The following is a 23,378-nucleotide window of genomic DNA, read 5'->3' as shown; positions in this document are numbered from 1 at the left end:
AGATGTCGAAATATCTACTCCCTGTAAAACAGACAACCTAAAATACCAATTCAAAATAGTACAGTTAATATTTAATATATCTGGTTGATTATTAAACCATTTACATGAAAAAAACTAGACATGGTGAATTTATAGCCTCTTACACATAGAAGCCTTCAACAAACGACTTAAATATTTTAGATTTATACGAAACACGTCACATTAAATTTGTTAATTGTTTTTATTAGTAATATAACAAGATAATTAAAATATCATTATCGTTGTTCATTATTAAATCATTACTGGGTCAACTAGAAAAAAAAATACCATGTGATAATAACTTTTTTGAATGATTTATACTTACTATTAGGTGAAAAACTTGAATTTCTCGTGATTTTCAATGGTATGACGACACATCACGAAAATTGTCAGTAACTCATAAAGTGAACTATGTGAGACTATGTGAAGATACAATATCCTTATGGTCACGGGAAGTCTTTGGATGCGGCAACATAAGGCCCATCATCATGGCGGTCATTGGTGGAGATCTAAGCCTTGCAGTGGATGTGTGTCTGCTGAACAGAAAAACATTGAAGCCATCTCCATAATTTATTAGCTAAACGTGCAAATTAACCTTACATTAAATGAAATTGTTCCATCAAGTTGGCTTTCTTCAACAGTTATTAAAAATCATAATATTTTTATCATTAATATTTTACTAAAATCAATAGCTTGCATTTATTTTAATAAAGAGTACGTTAAATGTTTTTTTTTTTATTGTTTTGAACTAAATTAGATAACATTAAATAAACAAAGTTTGATGGTTTAGTTAATTGTGACAAATATTTGCGTCCAGTAAATAAAAAAAAATGTTTTGGAATATCAGACCTTATTTTGATAATAATATAAAATAGACTGTATATATAAACTAGCTTAACAATGATATATGAATTAATTTTAAAATGGGCTTGATTTCTAGTTTCCATTTGTCTTAAATACTTAACCAATATAATAATTACCTTCATTACAATAAACGCATTTACGACCACTTATTACTTTTTAATTCATTTGGTAATTACATTAATTGTTTTGAGTGTATAGGTTAGATTTTAAAATAGTTGCTTTTGTTTACAATAGAATAAGATTTCTTGCACCTTTTTTGGTATTCTACCATATTTCTATATGTAAGGATTTAGATATTTTGAATTTGAAAGGATTCAAATAACCCATTCAGTATATTTATAACTTATATGTGAGTAATTATCATACAGTGGACTTGCCAAATTAAATTGAATAGTAATTTAAAGTTATTACGAAATATTTATGGTCATTTAAAAATACTGTTTTAAAAATCCATTTGTAATTGTAAATATTTTTTTTTATTCAACAAATTATTATATTAATTGAATTTACTATTCTCGTTTATTTCTCTTTGTAATAAAAATAAATGCTCGTATCAACTATCATGTCAACTGAGATGTACTAACAAATCTTTTATAGTTAATAATGTTTATACAAATTCATTGCGATATTAAATATACTTCTATATACCAGTATTGTTTCCTTTAAAATCCTGCCCTAAAGTATTTTTTATGGTTGTAAAAATTCTTGTTATTACGAAATATTGTCTGAAAAATGGTATATTTTGCTCATTGACCTAGATTTAAATTACAAGTCGAATTATATGCATTCTGAACATAAATAAATAGAATAAGTATTCCCTACGCGCCAATAAAACAAAAAAAATGGTTACGGGTTTAATGTTTTAGATAAATCTTGTTTTAAAAAGTCAAACTTATAGTAAATATCATTTTCAAAGTTGATTTGGTCGTTTTGTGATTTTAATACGTAAAAATGAAACAGAAGTTAGCTGCAATACTTCATTGGTTCTCGACCAAACGACCTTGCAGTATTTTTTATGAATAGGGATGCACACAGCATTTCAAACTTTGTTGCATATATTATTTATTGCAATGCACATGTAATATTTATATTAAAAATAGTAAATATTATTCAATTTTGTGCAGAGTTTACAAAATGATATAGAGGTCAACTAATATTTGTAATATACTAGATCGATAAGAGCTCTGAGTGAAGGGAGAGATTTATTTCATTTTTTATAAAGAAATCCTTGAAATTTCATTATATGAAAGGTTTCCGAAGTCATTTTAACACTTGGACGAAAAGGTTAAGCTAACTATAATGTTTTATAAAAATATTGGTCGAGCTTTTACATACGGTGTAGTGTTTAAGAAAAACGAGTATAGTTTCAATAAAGTCAGATAGCTTTTATTTTTAACAAAGAAGTATGAAAATGAAAGTAAAACTGAAAAGAGTATCTGGGAACATCACTAGCGTAATCAGCTGGTAGTTGTCAAAGCACAGCGCTGCCAACCTGGCGAGCGGGCATCTGCGAATAAGTTCAGGTCGGCCATGCGCCGCACACTACAACCGCAGAGCGGTATCGACAAACGTTCACATAACATTTAGACGTAACAAACATAGTGTCGCTCCTCCTCTTATATTTTAGTATTAGATTATTCAAACTTCAGACCTCTACGTTTTAGTTGTTTAAGTGTTAAGTGTATCCTATAATGTTTGAGTAATGCATAGTGCCGCATCCGGATACGCATTCTGAAGCAATTACGTAATGGGAATTATGCTAAAGAAGTTTAGAGTTTTGCCCTGAAATTCAACATGGCCGCTGACACGGGAATGGATACTTGCCCCAGTCCGGAAATCACGGACTCCAGAAAACGACCTCTAGACGGAGATTCTGAGAATGGAGACATCAAAAGATCACATTTTAGCTCAGGTAAGTTGTTTATGATTCATATAGATTAATTTATTTTACTTCATTGCGTATTTGGCAAGCAGAATTAACATTGACATAGTGTAGCCGACCCTGGTACTAGCCAAGTTCCAACAAGATTCTTATCGGAGCGTAGCGCTGTTATCACGTTGACCTATTTATGTGATAATAAAGCCATTACTTGTGAAATAAGTTGTTAAATTCTTATTAAAAGTGAAATCGAATGATAAAATGTTGCGAATTTACTTCAAATGTGTTTTATTCAGATAATAACTCGAATTGCTACGAGTTTGTAACTTAAAGGCAGCGATAGGTACACTTCGATAAAATTATTTATTACCGTTTTAAGTGGCGGCGTGTATTATAAGGATTTTTTAAATTAAGTAATATTTGTGTTTTATTGTATGCAATGTTTAAAGGTGGACGTTGTTTTTTAGTTCAAGACTTGGTGACGGCCTTGCCACTGGCCAACGGCCATGGCAATATTACGTCTCATTTCGGTGAGTCGTCAGCTGTAAATTCGTTTCGCTCTCATCGGCTTTGTGGTCACTGGGGGCGCGCATGCCTCGCGCGCAGCGTCCAGTTCCACCTCCGCTGATGTTCACGACGCTGAGGCTGCTGATGTAAAGCCCCCGTAACTCGGCCCTCGCCGACTCCCGTAAACATCGCCTCGGATGTCGTGAGCCTCGGTAGTCAGCCTCACAGCGACCCACTCATGGCTTAGTCGTTGCATCGTTGGTGTGACCATCACTTTAATGTACAGATCTCGTTCATCATTTGGTTTACTGGCAACTCTACTCTTCTCGAAATTTTTTATTTCACATCTGATCGCTTTTATTTGCTTTATTTATTTGAACGTCATCAAAACTAACCAATCAAATGATTAACATTATTTGCAATCTACTATATGATTTTTTATTAATGTACACAGTAATTAGGTATATAGACTGGCACCATTTCATTCATCATAATAGGAAGATATAGTTTGTTGTAACATAGCTTGTTGTACAATGTGCGATGGGTGATGACGTGCAAGGTCATTGTTGAGTCTACGTGTAGGTGATTTATTCAATTTGAAACTTTATAGTGCAAGGTATAAAGTAGGTAGTGGATTGTTTAGTTCGTGATTAATTCCAAGGTTGCCAGAGCTAGTTGAATTGCGAGGACTGGCTTGGTGTTTATTGCAAGTAATTGATTTTTATTGTATACAAGTTTTTATTACATTGGATGGATGTTTATTGAAATATAGCATGTCCATAGTCTTGATTCAAGATTTACTGAGTTTTTGTTAATGAGGTTAAGCGCTCTGGATAAATTTATTCAAAAGATTTATTGTAAAGTGTTACATTTACATTTGAGAATAAAGATAGAAACTATTGCTTGGGGTTTATATTATTCAAGTTGCTTATCAACTTTTGTGTAAAGTTGGTCAAGGTCCTGACACACATCTACATATTTTAGATGTTAGAATTATTTTTCTTTAATCAATTTAATTATACATTGAAATTTGTGTATTTTTTAAATTAAAATTCACTTTTTTATAAATAATTAATAATGAATCAAGCTCAACATCATAATTATTTATCTGTAATTGCATATAAAATTTAGAAAGGGAAGTGTTTAAATTACAAAAAAAATCTAGTATAACATGTTGAATAAATTTTGATATATTACTCCTATGGTATTTTATACTGTTGTACTTTTTTTTATAATTTTCCAGATTTAGTGCTGGTGTGATATTACATGACTTTATTTATGTTATGGGTATAGGATTAAAATATTATCGTGTATAAAAATATGTCCTTTGTGTTTCAAACCCTTTATTATAAAAAGTAAAAGTAAGAACAAAATTAATGTAATTTTTGAATATATTCCATTCAGGCCGCGTGGGTCGTATAAGACCCATTTTAACATTAAAAAAGTCGTTTAATACGTATGCTTTACACTTTTTCTATACTGCAAAGCTATAATTAGCGGGAAAAAGTTATAAATTGAAATATACATCGCATACGTGATGTGAAGTTATCTATATTCGACTCTACAATTCATTTGTTTGAGAATCCTTTGTTTTTCAATGAGAACTGCAAATGGCCTGAACGGAAAGTGCAACGGGGGTAGTATACGCCCCACATAGCGTGGAATGTGTTATTAGCCTCAATTGGATAGCATGTTTATGTGGCGCTTTAAGCGCTGAATTTTCGTATACTCAAAATTACGTAAGTGCTGGAAAAATTTTGGTCGCATCCTGTTTAAAAGCAAGAGACGTGACGTTAGCGCGGTTTTTGCTTAAATGATCTAGCGCAATCTTATATTTGGTATATAATAGGTGCAATCAATATAAACATGTATACAGTACCCGGCGGTAAATATTGCACATCGACTTTTGGGAAGAGACAATCGGCTAATTTCGGCTTGGTAGAGCGTTATCTCAGTTGCACGAAATACGACTAACAAAACGACACATAGGTAGTGTGGGACAGAGATAGTGCTCTCCGAAATTATCCGATTGTCTCTTTCCAAAAGCCCATGTACAATATTTATCACTGGATTTTATTTCACAATTTCATAATATAATTATCTCCGTCCTCACAGAATGATTAGTCCGAAAATGCAAGTTTTTATAAGAGACGAAAAGCTAAATATACATAAAATTATAATTTTTGTATATTTTTACAATTTAATTTGATACTGTACAACGTTTGAATATTTATATTCAAAAGAACAATTTGTGTATAATCTTTTTATTCTTGTTTGTACTTTACCTTATTTATTCAGACAAAAAAAAAGGTAACTTTGCGTATCTCCGTCATTTTTATTCAGAAAATTATGTAAAAAATTGATAAAGGTGTATTGGAACTCGTAGATAAAAATCATAATGGTGATTGTCATTTTATTCCGTGAGGACGGTGATATAGGAATAGGTCAACCCCCTAAAAGATAGACATGGAGATTGGTATTACGCCAGACGAATCTAGACTTCCCAAAACCACAACTATGTGGATCCACCTAGTGAGGAAAACGTACGCACGTCGCGTCTACCTTATAATTTGACCATATTTATATATACTACTTGAAAAGTACACATATATATATATATATATATATATATATATATACGAGGGTGAATCAAAAAATTCTTGGAATCAATATTAAAAAATGCAAAGATTTAAATAATAATATTTTATTTTTCTACATAATCTTCCTCCAATGCAATGCATTTAGAATAACGCGTTTCTAACTTCCTTATTCCTTGTGAAAAAAAATTATTTTCTTGACTCTCGAAAAAGTCCTCTACGGCAGCTATAACTGCGTCATTATCGTGAAATTTTGTTCCACGAATTTCCTCTTTTAATTTTGGAAATAAGTGAAAATCACTTGGGGCTAAGTCCGGAGAATATGGTGGGTGGTCAAGGAGATTGAAGCCAGCACAGCGGATTGCGTTGAGCGCAACTTCCGATCGATGAGCAGGAGCGTTATCTTGAAGGAACAACACGCCCAACGACAGTTTTCCACGACGTTTTTCTTTAATCGCTTCACGCACTTTCGGGATTAAATTTGCATAATAGGGTCCAGTAATCGTCTGGCCTTTTGGCATGTAATCAATAAAAAGGATTCCTTCACTATCCCAGAACACAGAGGCCATAACTTTGCCAGCGGTAGGAGCAACTCGGAATTTCTTAATGGATGGAGAGGATGGTCGTTTCCAAGACATGCTTTGTCTTTTAGTTTCAGGATCAAAATGGTGGACCCACGTATCATCTATGGTGACAAGACGACGGCAAAAATTATCCGAATCACGCTGGAACATTTCGAGATTACGCTTGGAAATTTCCAAACGTCGCTTTTTGTTTTCGTCGGTTAACATTCGTGGCACCCATCTTGCAGACACTTTTTTGAACCCCAGTGAATCAATTAAAATGGATTGAACGCTACCAAAAGATATCTTTAGGATCTCAGCTATATGTTTTATAGTCATTCTTCTGTCTTCCAAAACCAGATTCTCAACCTTTTTGACATTTTCTTCTGTAACGGAGGTTGAAGGCCGCTCAGAACGCGGGTCATCTTTACAGCTTGATCTACCTCTTTTAAATTCAGCCACCCAGTACGCAACCGTAGAATAGGGTACAGCATCACCCCCTAATGTCTGCTGAGTGTCCAAAAAAATTTCCTTCGTAGACATTTTTTTCAAACTGAGATATTTTATCACCGCACGTAACTCACTTTTATCCATAATTTTGACTTTTTAGCAACTCGTTGCACAAAAAAATTATTACATGCGAACGAACTGACAAAAACAAGTGACAGTCTGCATAAATATAGTGTGATAGACACTCTTTACTTTGAATATCGAACTTGATTCAAAAAGGTTTCATATATATGCACTTCTAAGAACTTTTTGATTCACCCTCGTATATACATATATATTTCTGAAAAATATCTCTTATTAGTGTTTTTGCCAAAGAATGCCAACTTGACTAGTTTTTCGCTACGCGCTTCTCGCGACTTTCCCTTTTGATGATATCCTGCACTAAATACGAATACTTTATTCTAACCACAATGACTGAGAAAGGTATCCTACTATGAGGTCTAGTTCGTCGCTCCTGTTCATATTATACCTTATTGAACATAGCCACTGAGTTATAAACCATATTAAATATATCATCCAAACAATTTACATTCACAACGGCTTTGTGGCCTTCTTCAAACTGTTTTCCAATTATAAAAGAATAAAAAATTATGTGCGGATAGCAGCGCGATCAAAGCCCTGGGGCGCCTTTGTGCCGCAACCCTCCTCGCCGCCCTCCGCCCTCCGCCCGGAGGAAAATGAACAATCTCACTTTGTGTTGAAATTCATGAATCGTTCGTCCATTTCACGCGTTGCCAGCGCGAGTTACGACACCGATCGGAGTTTTAATTGCAATTGTTATCTAATATCTGAACCTTACATGAATTACGGTTGTTTTTAAGTAAAAACATCCATAATGTACTTTAAATACAAATAAAAAAATTATTAGATATATTATTTCGCTGCATAAAATCGATTAATCCTCTTTGTTACAACATTTACGCTTCTATAATAAAATCTTGAAGCAATTTTACAATTATCTGCAAAAAAAAAGTGATTGATCAAAAAATATTAAATATACTGATGAAATCTATTTTATTGTAATCACTTTATACCCTTTGATTTTTCTACCTATTTACAAACGTCGTGTTTTTTTAGGTGAAAAAGGTCAAATAACTTGTTCTATTAGCGCTATCGTCAAGTTGTTTGGTCATAGATAAAGCATTTACGCAATCAAATTCTAACCTAAAAACACCCGGGGGATAGTGATCTATCTTTAATTACGATGAATGCGTTTCCTTAATACCAAGCTTCGGGTGCGATTAAGCCCGCAGATAGCGTCCGATACCCCGTCTTTGTGTGATTTATGTGCGATAATAAATTAGAACGAAATTCGTTCTAATCGCTACCCCAATTAACTTGGTAACGTAGATAGAGAATGTAAACAATTTGAATCGAAGATTCCTAGGATTTGATAGAAGCTCGTCCTTATCCACATTGGTAAGTTTTAACTCAAGCTATTCGACTTGTTGGAAAAATAAAAAGTTTAAAAATAGTATACATGTGAATAGAGGGCTATGTTCATAATTTCCCTAAGTGATGAATAAGTAATAAGCATATTCGTAGACGAAAGAAAGTAATTGAAATTTGCATTACTTTAGCGCTTTTTTTAAATTATCAAATTGATCAAGAATTTTTTTATGTTAGCAAGATATTTGAAGATTTTTATTTATATCGATTAAAGCTAAAAGTTCAGTGTGCCTTATTGAATTAATCAACAATTTACATAGGAGTGTATCTATCTTTGTTTAATTGTTGTTTCTGAAATAGAATATTACGGCAGTTACGTATCCGTGACTCTATAGCAAGGTACCGTAGAGTATAGAGTGCATAAAAGGAACTACCACCACGTACACTACGTGACGTGACACGTTGTCGGCGTATATTTTTTAATTCCGCAAAAAACCTACGGGAGGCTGGCTAACGACGTGTTTGTCTTTCTGCAATGTTTCTCTCCGACTCTGCTTTGAGTTCTTTGTTTCAAAGCTCTTTGATTTACTGATGAAATACGACTAAAACTAGGTCGACGTGTTTTTTCGGCACGGCATCTTTTTTTTTTTCAAATAAAAATTTTTACATGTTTACTTATTTAACGCGTTCACTTTGGGGAAATATCTAAAGACCGTATACGTTCTGTGAATGTGAAACTAGCCTGTTAGTGATTGTTGCGCTTATATATATATATATATATATATATATATATATATATATATCGTCTACTTAAGTTATAGCGTAATATGTAAGTGTTGTAGGCTTGTCTTTTAAGAAAAAAAAACTACCATAAACAGTATATTTTCTGTGGTTGTTTTCCCTTACTTCTGAGGATATTTCTAAGTCCTTGAACCTATTTCCATTGGAATATAATGCGTTCGCGCAGAGCGCATCCGGTAAAGCCACGCCTCTTGACCAATCAAATCGTTCCTACTTAGAAAGTAGAGTCGCAGTGACCAGTCTAAAACTTACGTTTTTATATAGGAAAATTTTCTTATTAACATACATTCCATGTCATGTGGGACGTATACGACCCCTGCTGCACTTTCCGTTCAGGCCATTTGCAGTTCTCATTGAAAAACAAAGGATTTTTAAAAATAAATTGTACGGTCGAAAATAGATAACTTAATCATATTTTAAGAAATTTATTATTCATCTTTTTCGCGCTGATTATAGCTTTGCAGTATTGAAAGTGTAAAGCACATGTCTTTAACGACTTTATTTAATTTTTAAAGTCCGAGTCGTATACGCCGCACCGAGGCCTGCAAGAAAAATTTTCAAAAATTGCCGTGGCTCAGAACGTGTTAATAGAAGTTGTGTAATGATATATCTTACAATCAATGGAAAAGATTGTTTCGTGATTCAAAAGTGTAAAATACTCGAGCAAGAGTTTTAATTATTATATGTAATACAAATATAGCCGTACAAATAAAACAAGGAACGATAGCGGCAGTTGCTTCACCGCGATAACGCGAATAAGGTGTTGATAATCGTAAATAGTTTTATAATTTCCTGATAAGGCAACTCACCGTCGTCTGATAAGGCCTTATCAATGCATAAAACCTGTAACTGAAGCCACGAACGACGATAGCTCAGATAACGCTTCCCCTTTAATTATTATTATGACAATTGTTAATTGATACTTGTCGCTGGGTTTCACATGAACGACTGGTAAATAACATCGGCTGAACCGGAATATAACGTCAAACGTGTCAAGATATGTTGTCTATAGCTTCGTTGTATATGTATAAGACAATTTCTGAAGGAATTGAACAAAAACGTTGCTCGGAAAATATATGTGACATTTAAAGATACATACTTAAATTCCTGATGCTTGACAAGCTGAAGGAATCATCACGGAATAGTATATGAAGAAGATATTTCAATATGTATACATATATATGTATATATATATATATTAGGCGTTTTAATGTGATAATTTTCCATCTCAATTTGATTTAACTTTTTTATTTTATTATTATATTTATATTTATAGTCTTTGATATTAATCTATTTTACCTACCTTTATTTTTCTCTGCACCACCTATAGGTTAAGTGGTAGAGAATGTCTTAGGCATTAAGTTGGCAGTTACACTTAAAATGTATAAAAAGTGTTTTAAATAATTATTTAATGGAATCAGGCGTAACCTCGCGGAAGTCCATCCTAAGTAAGAAAAGGACCAATATTTAGCCACTTCCGCACATGCAGATTGCCGCATACGCATTTATCAGCGGGCTGGCGGGCGGTGCACTATATTGCACGATTACCACTGCATGTGTGGAAGTGGCTAAATATTGGTCCTTTTCTTACTTGTTTTAAATAAATTAATAAAATGTAAATTAGTTTTTAATCATATTAAACTACGTGTAAGTTTGCGCTGTTTACAAAGTTTGCTATTTGAAAATTACTAAAAGAAATAATGAATATTTTCTTTATAAGTGTTGTAAAGGAATAGCTAAAGTAGTCTTAGTTGGTGGATCGGTTCAATCGGACAATTATTACGTCATAATAATATCGATTATCTTCAATCTTGCAATAATCGATTTTTTGTTCTGTTACTCATATAATTACCGTACAGCTTCCGTATTTATAAAAGTCATAACAAGAAAAGATTACAATACTTAATGATATGTGTAAAAAATATAGTTCAAATCAAACGGTGACTTGCAATTTAAATAATAACCTTTTTAAAATGCAGCCTTATTTAGTATCGGAGTGTTAATAGCTGGAATATGGTTGTCGAGCCTGATTGGATATCTGATATGGCAACCTTGACTAATTTATAAGACCAATTTTTTATACTATACTATATTTCATATATAGTAATATTTATATATATATCTTTTAAAATTCCCTAATTGTTATGTAATTAATTATTGTGAGGTAAAGAAATTCTTTTTTAAGAGTTCTCTAGTAATACTGTGTAAAAGCTCAAGTTTAATGACTAAAAAGGTAGTTTAGACTAAACGCGTCCGCACCCTGGGCTCTAAATCCTGCGGGATTCCGAAGTTGTTTCTACTGTGATCAAAAAGTAAGGTAAACTCCCGGGCATTTGGAAAGCAGGTATTTTTTTTTACTAAGTTAGCAGGACTGTTTATAACATTTGCTAAACATCTGTTTGTCAAAAGGTTTAACTATCTCAGAGTTACGGGCGTTTTTGCAAACAACCAAAACTGAATTTTTCGATTTTTACAATGGGTGATTTTGTGTAGCGAAAAATTTGCATAAAATTTTGTTTGTCGAACGAATATTCGTGCTTGCGGAAACTTTTGAATATGTTGCGGAAAGCTTTTGGTGTTCAAACTATGGCGTGAAAAAACATTTACAAGTAGTAAGAGTTCAAAACGGACTGGCAACCGCGCTGTATACGATCACCACCAACGTTTACCGACGAGGCTCAATTTCCAAAAAATCAAAGATTTGGAACTTGAAAATCGTCAATTGATAATTATACCTTCCTGATAATGTTGGACTATCATTTGGCTCAGCCCAAATAATTTTAAAGAATGTCTTGTGTCTCAATTACCGCATCATGTCATACTGCAATGGCTCTTCGCAACTTTTCTTTTTTTTTCAAAAACTTTGATTCATATTGTTCACAACCACCGTGTTTGCCCGATTTGGCTTGATTCGACTTCTAGATTTATAGCAAAATCAAAAAGCCAATGCGGTACATCGTTTTGACATAATCGAGGAGATAAAAATCGATTCAGAAAAGGTTTTGGAGGCTGTACCGCAAAAATACTATTCCGAATGCTTCTACAACTGGAAAAGCGTTGGTAAAAGGGCGTTTTATACAACGGAGTAGTAGTAAAAGGGGTCGCAATTGATTTTGAAGAATTTACATTACATCTTGATCACAGTATTGTATAAATGTATCAGCTTATTCAAATATGTGAAATCAAAATCTATTATCTTTTGAGCAGATAATATTTTTAGTTCGAGGTTTTATTCTTGTCGACATATATAAATGTTCAACGTTAAACCTTTTAATAATTACTGTGGAAGCAAGACTTCAATCTTCAAAATAGCCTTACCGCCTCTGATTTATATTCCGATAAAATAAATCGCCCGGTGCTCTGTTACTTCGATTCTCGACATATCGATACACGTTCACCTAAATTTTCAAATTCCTTTGATGTTATTTAAAAAACTTCAAGTTTATGTTAACTTTAATGTATTCCATTTTTAAATAATGAAATGGTATATTTTTGTATTTAGGGTGGGGCTTAAAGAGGTCACAAGTTTATTGTTTAGGCTGGAACGATTATTGCCCGGCGACAATAAGACGGCAATGAAACGGGACCTTCAGTACTTGATCCTCTTTGCTCTTTATGAAAATTGGATTTTATATAATCAGCATTAAACTGTAAATGTATATTCCTATGTAAGCTTTTACCTTGTATTTACTTAAATACACGAGTATTTCTTTGTTCACTCTTCTATTCGTTATTATTTCAGTTTGATTTTTTATTATTCCGTCCAAAAGCACTATAATTAATGGTGTTATTAACAATGTTGCCTATAGGTATATATTTTAAGTTATATTATTATCAACATTGGATCGTTTCAGTGATATATGATATAGATTGGCTTCAAATAGAACTTACCTATACTGCATACTTATTTCACAAATACCTTTAACCCTTTCGTTACCAGCGCTGGTGTTAGCTGGCTTCCACTGGACGCCCCGTGTGTACCAGCGCCGTATTTAGGTCGTTCCTTATATTGCCTTGTTATTGAATTGATACCTCTAAGGGCACAATCATGTTTTTGAATGCGCCTTTACTCAAAAACAATTCTTCCAAAGTATAGCAAGTATTTGGGAACTAAAATTTAAAATAAAAAAAAGTTTTACCGCAATGATAATCTACTAAGGTTCAGGGAAAAACGTTTTACTTTCAATTTATAAGTCAGTAGGAATAAATCAAAGTAAAAGGTGCATTGTTTGCAGTGTAAAAGGCAAAAAACGGGAATGTAAATATGAACGTAAAAATTGTAATGTGGGCTTATGTGTAGATCCATGTTTTAAGATTTATTACATCCAAATAAATTACTAAGAATTATCCTAATTTCTATTTTTAATTAATATACCAGTAAAATCTTTAAATATGTAACATACAGCAAACATTTCGCGGCACATGCCCGGTTCAGTAGCGTCACTTCGGCGGAATGTACAAGGGTTAATACGACTATCATCATTATTTTAGCCGTAAAAGGTTCTGAAGATCGTATATTACCGATAAGATCGGTTAAAAGCATTCAAACATTTTCCGATGATTTTAACAAGTTTGTCTGTCGATCTTGTCTGTGGACGTGTTGCTCTGACCATGCCTGCCCTTTTGTGCGTTTTATGTAGGTCCACCCATTGCCGTCCACACATGTAGAAATCCATATGAAATTACTGCAATAAGCAGATATATATACGATAATGAAGAAAAACCGTGTTCCAGTTTTGGTAGTCGCTAGGGAAACTATCGGTTTCATAAAACGTAATATCCCAAGGTGAAATCGTGGTGTGAGAAAATCAATACAACCTTTAACCGAATATATTAATGATACGAAATCATGCAATTCATCATATCTAACATTACTGTTTTTTATACTTGTATATACTTCTGTGATGTGAAAGTAAGGTGAAAATAACATTTAAAACTATTAGGAAGGCAGGTAAATTTTTTCCTAGGTTGGTAAGACTGTCTACAACTTTGCCAAGCGTATATTTGTAAAAGTTAAAACATCATTTCGCGAAACCATTTTGAAGTATGTTTTTTTAATCAAACACGTCAAGTCTCGATTAGTCGATGTCTATTTTTATTAATTCTAATTTGTAACGCTAGTGTTTTTTTTGCAATATTTTTTTGTTCGCTTTTACTAAGCGCAGACATTTGGGAGAAGGTTGCCGCTATTTGATACGGATCTTTCTTCTCCCAGCTGCGAGGCACGACAGCGTTTTATAAGTTTTACAATTTTTCTTGCACAATTTTCTCTTATGGGTAAGTACAGCTAAAATTTATACATATCAACAATACAATTTGGAAGTTTTAGTTGGTACATTATTTTATTTCAAGTCGCAAGTGCGCAAGCGCTTTTGACTGTTAAATGCCTTGAGGTTTAGAATAATGCCGGGCCAATTCATCAAAAGATTCTGCTGTAGATTTTTTCTTGAGAAGGTCCGGTAAGTTGAAAGAAGGTATATTAAGGTTTTCACATAAGGTCACGTAGTTACGTCTTTTGGATTCGAATCGGGAGCAGTGTCTGAGTAAGTGGTGAAAAATCTGTACTGTGGAGTCGTCACATGGGCAAGTCTCATTATCGATTATTTTAAAACGGTGCAGGTACCGCTTGCAGTACCCGTGCCCGCTTAGTAGTTGTGTGAGATGGAAAGATGTCTTGATGATTTTTCGCAGTTTGTTTATGTCGGTGAGTTTCGAAAGGTGTCCTATGGTGTGTCGACCCTGAGCCGAGCTCTCAAATGCGGTTGTGTTCAGCGCAGATTGCGCTCTTCACGAAATTGATTAGTCGATGTCATACTGCATAGAATCCGCAACCACCGTACTCCCCTGATTTGTCTCTGTGGTCTGACTCTTCAACAAACCCACAAGGAGGAGATAATCGAATCGAAGATCTTGAAGTGCATTTTATGGGACGAGGATTACTTCGATTGCATGAAATTGATTTGGAAGAATAAATAATGAGCTTACATTTTATTAACGAATTTGGCTTATTTTTCGAACACAGTCTAGAGTATTGTCAAAAGATAATATTGTTTGGCATTGACTTGTTAAAGTTTATATAAATATCCGTAATACAGTAGATTAAATATATATATAAAAGGTGATAACAAAAAACTGAACGAGTGAGCACTTAGATCACCACGCGTTTGGATTCCTAGTAACATTATTTTGAAGGATGTCGTTGTTACAGAGCTCAATTTGTTTTTTTTTTCTTTGATCTAGCATTGAGTACAATTAATTATAAAATAAATAATAAAATGTATATGTAATTTTATTTTATATACAACACGCTGTTATTGATAATGGCACTAAAATGAAAAGGTCACGCGCCTGTACGCGTTTACCTAATCCGTCGTGTTATATTACAAGTGGGCCGGTAGACATCCTCATATTCGTAATGTAAACCATTAAAAGCGACGTCCTTGGTTTCGCGGCCCACGCCACCTCGTCATCAACGCTCGTTCAACTCGAATCGTTATGAAACTCGCTCGAAAAAATACCTGCGCGGCTATAATGTATTGTTTTGTACAATGTCTCACCTGGTGCCTATCGATAAGGAATGTGTTATATCGTGGCATATTTCTGTATACAAATTACCTTTAAAGTAATTTCGTGTTGTAACTTGTAATGTAATTGCAAGTTTTTTGGCACTTAACTTTAATATTTTAGTCTTTATAGCTAAAGGAAATTTGTAATTTATATTATTTTGAACTTTATGATACTTTATACAGGTTAACATTATTTATAATAATTCATACATGCGTGTTAAAAGAGTTAAGTTTAAATTTCAAATTGAACTCCTGTAATATTTAATATACTATTTTTATAGACTATATATATCCATAATAAATAATATATTAAACAAGTATAACATCTGATTAATTATTGCATGCATTAAAAATATTATTATTAATAATCATTAAATTTAAATTGCAATCATAATAAATGATTTAAATGTATATCAATTTTAAATATTACCTAATTTAAAAAGATTCACAATCCAAATTAATTTTTATAAATCATTATGGACTCTTCTGCGGGAGGCCTGATCCATTTTGCTCCACATCTATCTTTTGCTTTGGTGATTTAGTTTTCACCAGCTTTTCTTTTTATTTCATCAATACATTTTTCCTTTGGTGAACCTCTTAATCTTTCATTTATTGATCCTGGTACTGTCACCCTTGGTGTCAATATAAATAAGACGAACGAGATATAATATATTAATATTATACAGATATTGCAAGATATTGTGAAGGATAAAAGGAAAGAATAAAAGAAATTGAGAAGTATGAAAGTGAGTGTCGAATAAAGATAAAACTCTGAAAAAATTATGTGTAAATAAAGTCCCTGTCCCAAACTAGAAAGGGGGTACGGGAGGCTCCCAATAACGGAGGAAAAAAAATATTATACAGGTGATTTGAAATAAATAGTAAAAGCGTTAAAATTTTTAATTACTACATATTATAATTAATTATTGTTTATTATCTGTATCTCCAGACTTATAAAAATTATTGGTCTGTAGCATTCCAATACAAAAATAAATAAATATAATATATTTAGCGTGATCACTTTATACACGGTGATTGATAAGAGATTTAAAAGTTTTAAGCTTTTTTTGTAGATTAATATGCAATGTACCTTTCACAACTATTTTCAATCACCCCGTTTTACGTCGCAATCCATTTCTGAAATTAAATTTGTGTATATTTTTTTTATTAATATCTCACCGGATACGGCGTCACGGAGAAAAATAACATTAATGATTGTAATTAATAAATAAAATTAAATGTACTAATGGAAAATGATGTATGTGTGCGCATTGTAGTTACATTTGAAATTTGATAAAACCATTTATTCTTGTATTAGTTTTAAATGGCTTATCTAATCAAAAATGTGATGGTATTTTGGACTAAACGTGGTCGTTTTTAAGGACTGTTTTAACTTGCATGTGGTATACGACTTAAGTAATATATATTAGCAAAGGAATAGTCACGACAGATTGCACGAGCGCAATAGATATGTTTGTTGAATAACGATTAGCTTTTAGCGTAACGTTTTCTATTGTTCAATGCGTCTTGTTACTTGCTTGTTTTCGACCCGTTGACCGCTTGACACCGAATTATGTTAAAAAAGTCTTTTATTACGTTATCGTGCTACGGGTTATCGAATGAGCCGGCACTCGGACCACAATGTTTGTATAACACGTTCTGTGCCGCGGCAATTTTTGAAGATCTTCCATTTAGGGCGCGTGGGGCGTATACGACCCAATTTAAATTTTAAGTCGTTTAACATATATACTTTACATTTTTTCAATACTGCAAAGTTATTTAGCGCGAAAAAGATAAATTTTAATATGTATTATATTACTACATTATTAATATATCAGTAAGTTGATACGTTCCGTGCCACGGCAATTTTCGAAAAATTTTTATTTAGGCTGCGTGGGGCGTATACGACTCTCACTTTAAAAATTAAAAAAAAGTCCTTTAAGACGTGTGCTTTACACTTTTTCAATACTGCAAAGCTATAATTAGCGCGAAAAAGATATAAATTTAAATATGCATTACATATGCATATATGATGTGAAGTTATCTATATTTGACTCTACAAATCCTTTGTTTTTCAATGAGAACTGCAAATAGCCTGAACGGAAACGCCCCTCATGGCATGGAATGTGATAAGCTAACACTGGTAACATAATACGAAAAAGGTTTTTTTTTCAACTGTCAAATTGACAATTTAATTTTAGAACATAATTACGTCAGCAAATGCCCACTGCAAGGGATAGGTGTCCAGTGATTTTCCGTAAACATGACTATCTCCTCGGTTCAGCTAAGGGGGATTTACCTGTGCCGAGTCTACTGGTTTGTAGTGTGACCACGATGTCATCTGCCTACTGACTAAACCTTTTTACTTCATTTAAATTTTGTTAACTTTATATTTCTTTGTAAATTCGAATACAAAGGTTCCTTTGTGACTTTGAGAGAATTTTCTCTGTGAAATTCAGCATCCGGTCTTTCCGTTTCGAGCATTCATGAAATATAATTTTTTATTCAGTACGTCTTTTCTTTTAAAAAAAATAATAAATTTGAATAAATCTTTTGTACAAATGTTGTACACGGCCTGTTAGATCCAACGTTCTTAATGAATAAGTTTAATTTAATTGGGAAAATTTTGTTTCCTGGCTCGGTTGTTTTGTTAGGTCTTCTGTATTTAAACAATTCACTTTATATGGATTAGTTAAAGTATTAATGATTTAAAGGGATGAACATGTAGCTTGTGCATTAATGCATGGCATGCTCTATCTAAAAATGAATTGTTTCAGAAATCGATATATAAAAAATATAAATGTTTGTCTGTATGTCCATTATAGAATCTAAAACTATGCGCATGATCATGTGAAGATCTCTATCAAAGTTGTTGTGCATTAGCCCAAGAAGGTTTTCAAGTAGGTTGCTTTTGATTTCAATCAAAAAATGATTCAAAATAATTGTAAAATTTGTGTAATGCCTTTCCTTCAATATTTTAGTTGGTAGCGTAGCACGTCAACGAACATGACAAAAAGCCTTCACAAAATTCGTATTACTAAATATAATTTATTTATTGTTTACTACCTGTCACAGCAGACATTGCACTGCTATATGTTTTTGACGTGTCGCGTTTAATTTAAAAATCATGTCGCGTTTGTTTAAAAAAAGTCACCAAAGAGAAAAAAAAATTTAACGTTTGCTACAGTAACTTTGTGATGGAAATCGGTGTAAAAGCTTTTAGTTAACAAATAGGCTTTACATTCACCCCTATAAACCTTTCATTTATAACCATACAACCTGTGTATAGATGGCAATAGAACTGTTCATCACATCATCAAAGTCGATCCCGCCTCTTCCTTCGCGCACGGCGAGGGCGATTCGAAGCAGGACCCGTGTCCAACCTTCAATCGCTGAGAAAAACTCTTTCATCTTAACCAAGCTCTGTATGTATATATATATTTATTTATATATATATATATATATATATATATATATATATATATATATCTACTTCTGCTATGCAGAATCTTCTCTTTCATCTCACATCGTAAACTTACACTCTTCGAAAGTCTTACTTTTACTTATGAAATCGGGTTAGATTTATTTTGTTAAGTTCTCTAACTTAGTTCTAATGAAGCTGCAAAAGCCTCCGTGCTGACAGCATCAAATAATACAATACAATTGATTCTAATATATTCTTAATACATAACAGATCTGACGTAAGACAAAGACACAATTAACTACACTATCATTACGTGTATTTCAACATTGTACTAGTAAAAGTTATTTACATATGTATTTAGTTAGATATTTATCTAGTCTATACGTTAATATCTAATATATAAAATTCTCGTGTCACGGTGTTCGAACTTGAACCCCTCTGAAACGGCTCGACCGATTTTTACCAAATTTTATATGCGTATTCAGTAGGTCTGAGAATCGGCTACTATCTATTTTCCATACCCCTAAGTGATAAGGGTTGTTCACACTTAAAATTTTTTTTTACGAAATTTTTTGTTTTTATTTTTTTATGATACAGCATACAAGAATACATACAACCATAAATTTTCACCCTTCTACGATCAACCTTTATTTTTTATTTGTAAATTAAAATATCAATTTTTTTTTGCAAAACAACGTTTGCGGGATCAGCTAGTATCTTTATATTAGACATTCCGCACCGAAACACTTCAATGGTTAATTTGAATGCTCGCGGCGTGCCTGCGCGGGGCATCGGCAACCATACTTTCGTTTTTTTATTACCTCGGCTTTGCGGGCATCTTGCGTAAGCGATGTAATAGGAACCGAGCGTACCAAAGGCAAAACGTGTTAATATCATAGCATGACAATGCTATTTCTGTAACTAATTTAAAATTAACCTCATTAGAATTATTTTTTGTTCTACCGTGATGCTTAAATTATTTAACAATGCAATTTGGATACGTATTATAATCAACCATATAAATCTGTTACCACTTCTTTAAATTAGAGATATTTTTTGTATTATATATTAGTTTTTCTTAGATTACTTCACTCACTTTTTTACGTCATGTCGCTGAATGCTGGCAACATAAGACAGGTCTTTGTAACGATCTTTGGAGGGTCCTTATTGAGGGTCTACCGCCTATCAGCTGACATGAATGAATGCGTTACAGTCTTATAAGCATCTCTAAGTCAGCTATCTGGGATTTTAATTTTAAAATGTATATTATCACTATCACTAATTGTAAACATCTAGTCTGAAATATTTTATTTAAAAAACTTTTTATACATTTTCGTAAAGCGGCGAAAATGATGCCGAAGGTATTCTCTCGCAGTTAACCATATAGGCGGAGCAGAGATAAACTGATAAAGTAGGTGAAACTAGTAATATCATAAAATACTAGAAGTAGAATAAAAACGTAAAATCAAATTGAGAAAGAAGGGAATCACATAAAAATATGTCAACGGCTACTACATAATACATTTACAATTATATAAATATAAATATATATATATATATGCATAAAAAATATTTTGGTTTTAAATACATTTTAACCCCGTCAATTGCTTTTGGACATTTATGTCCGCAACGTCCGGATAACTACGGGTGAGATAACCCCAAAACGAAGTAGGCTACATTATATCGAATTGCCTTAAAAATACAGTTTAAAATCGCTTGCTCTGGGTGAACTACAGACTGTAGGATCATACACTAAAATTTCATCCATTATTTAAAAAAAAAAAAACATTACCCGACACTGACGGGTGCCAATTTTTCAGCTTTCCGGTCAAGGAAATGTTAATAAAAATCGAAAAATATAGACAATTGTTGACAATATGCGTATCAGTTTTGGTATATCTAGACGAACACAGCCTTCAGTAGTCAAAAACAATTAAAGGTATGCTTATAAGGGTGGTTCTGGAGTGGATTCCACAGACGTAAAGCCGACTGCTGACCTAGTTAAAATCATTAAAACTTATATTTCTATAACCAATCATCCCTGTATAATATAAAAATGTGACCAAAAACATTCATGTTATTAATTGTGTGAATAAATACGGCGCCATCGAATCTACTCAATTGCCAAAGCGAAACTAAAAGCACCTTGAAGCCAAAACAAGTTGGCGCGGGTTAAATTGGTAGCGTACTAGATTTGCTTTTCGTGGCGCGCGGCCCCGCGTCTACTGCGGCAACTTTGCTGCACTGCGAATTTAATACCGAGTGATGTACGACAGGGCTGTCAAACTCAATAGCTGATTAGGGTCGCATGAACAATGATTCTAGGTGAGTCGCTAAAAATACAGTCATACAAACATATTTTTATTTTTACGTTTCTTATCCTATATTATTTTGGGAGAAATTTTATTGGCGGAGAAATTTATTTTATATGCTACTAGCTGATACCGCAAACGTTGTTTTGCAAAAAAAAATTGATATTTTAATTTACGAATAAAAAATAAGGGTTGATCGTAGAGGGGTGAAAATTTATGGTTGTATGTATTCTTGTATGCTGTATCATAAAAAAATAAAAACAAAAAAAATCGTTAAAAAATAAAAAAATTTTTAAGTGTGAACAACCTTTATCACTTAAGGGTATAGAAAATAGATAGTAGCCGATTCTCAGACCTACTGAATACGCATATTAAATTTGGTAAAAATCAGTCAAGCCGTTTCAGAGTTCAAGTTCGAACACCGTGACACGAGAATTTTATATATTAGATTTACGCTTGTAATTCTCATTTATATTTTATTTTTAGATAGCGTCGTATATATTTCGGGTCGCTAGTTTGACACTCTTGATGTACGGATTTATATAACTTGTACATATAGGTTGATGTTATAAGTGCAAAAGCTATAGGGGTGAATGTACTGCCCATTTTCTGACAATCGATGTGTGGTACAACCTAACCAAATATCAAAGTTTTTAGAAATAATATAGTAAGAGAATGCGCTGTCAAAATTTTAATTACTGCATATTAAACTGTTATTGGCCTGTCGTATTCAAATAGAAAAAATAATTCAACATATTTCAGAGTGATCACTTTTATTTATTTAGACTTTTTTGTACACCACAGACAATAACTAAAATAAAAGAAAAAAAATAACAATTCATACAGAAGTACAAGAGGCGGTGTTGTCGCTCGAAGCGATCTCTACTAAACAACCTTTGAATGGAGATGAGACATGAAGATAGAGGGCAGTTTAGGGTGTACATACATACAAATCATTACTATACACACATACATATATACAAACGTACTTATATATATATATATATATATATATATATATATATATATATGTGTGTGTGTGTATATTTTAAGATTTTTGTTGTCAAATAAGTTATTTGTTTACTTCTTTAAAGCTTTTACACCTATAAACAATCATTCTGTATACTGCCCAACCTTCTTTCGCGTCTCGCCGTGAAGGTAATCCGTCAAACGTGTAAGATGTAATGGGTGTTTTCCATATATCACGCCTGATTTTAAGTAACCACGTTAGATACGTGAGCGCTTAATGGATTCCTGATCATGATTTGCAGCTGAATAATACCCTCGGCGTTTATTTCAGGGTGAACAGTTTTCGTATTTTGAGCTTCATTTGAAAATATATTCTATGATTTAATAATTAAGAGTTGTTTTACAAAGGTCACGTCAATAATCATCCATACCAATTGTTAAGGTTTTTCTAAACCTTGTCTTTAAGACAAATATTTTCTATATTTGTTTTTTTTTTTAATTATGTATATATTTGTCTATTATATACAAGGTGGTTTCGTTATAGGTGTATAAAGCTTTGAAGTGGTTATAGTATGGTACAGTTTATGTTTTAGATCAACTTTTAGAAATAATAATATAATGATAATTCAGTAAAAGCGTTTATAAAGTGGATTACTACATATTAAAATTGCTTATTGTTTACTATCTGTATCTGCAGATTAAATAGATAAGATGTCTAAAATTAATTAAACATTTCTTGGAGGAACACAACTTTTATTAGGTTATTAATTATAAGTTTTATAATTGTCTCTACTTCGCCAAGTCGCCACATTGGCGAGCGCCGCCTTGACATCGAGCATCCAATTCTATTCCTCCTATTCATCTATGCTGCGTTCATATAGATACACTACAAGATGGACTGATGTTCAATATTTCAGAACGATAGCTTTATAGCATTTGGCTGACAAATGATATATGTGCAGAGTTTTAAGCTTTCATC

The 23,378-nt window shown here is 32.7% G+C and overlaps 1 protein-coding gene across 3 annotated transcripts in view; it reads left to right on the top strand.

Annotated features, from left to right (window-relative positions):
• Positions 1-2,439: 2,439 nt before the first annotated feature.
• The window catches only part of ps (RNA-binding protein Nova-1-like protein passilla), a 99,847-nt gene continuing 78,908 nt past the window's right edge, over positions 2,440-23,378 (top strand). For 2 of the 3 annotated variants that reach the window (XM_068763188.1, XM_068763187.1), the window contains exons 1-2: positions 2,440-2,794; positions 3,229-3,291. In XM_068763188.1, coding sequence (XP_068619289.1) covers positions 2,677-2,794; positions 3,229-3,291 — 181 coding nt within the window. In that variant the 5' untranslated portion in view covers positions 2,440-2,676. The remainder of the gene's footprint in view (positions 2,795-3,228; positions 3,292-23,378) is intronic. The other variant, XM_068763189.1, reaches the window with a different exon arrangement.

Source organism: Battus philenor, unplaced genomic scaffold (genome assembly GCF_028537555.1).
Source record: "Battus philenor isolate CCGP_79_NKW_IND1 unplaced genomic scaffold, ilBatPhil1.0.hap1 SCAF_17, whole genome shotgun sequence".
Classification (NCBI taxonomy): domain Eukaryota; kingdom Metazoa; phylum Arthropoda; class Insecta; order Lepidoptera; family Papilionidae; genus Battus; species Battus philenor.
This window is presented reverse-complemented; position numbering and strand designations above follow the sequence as displayed.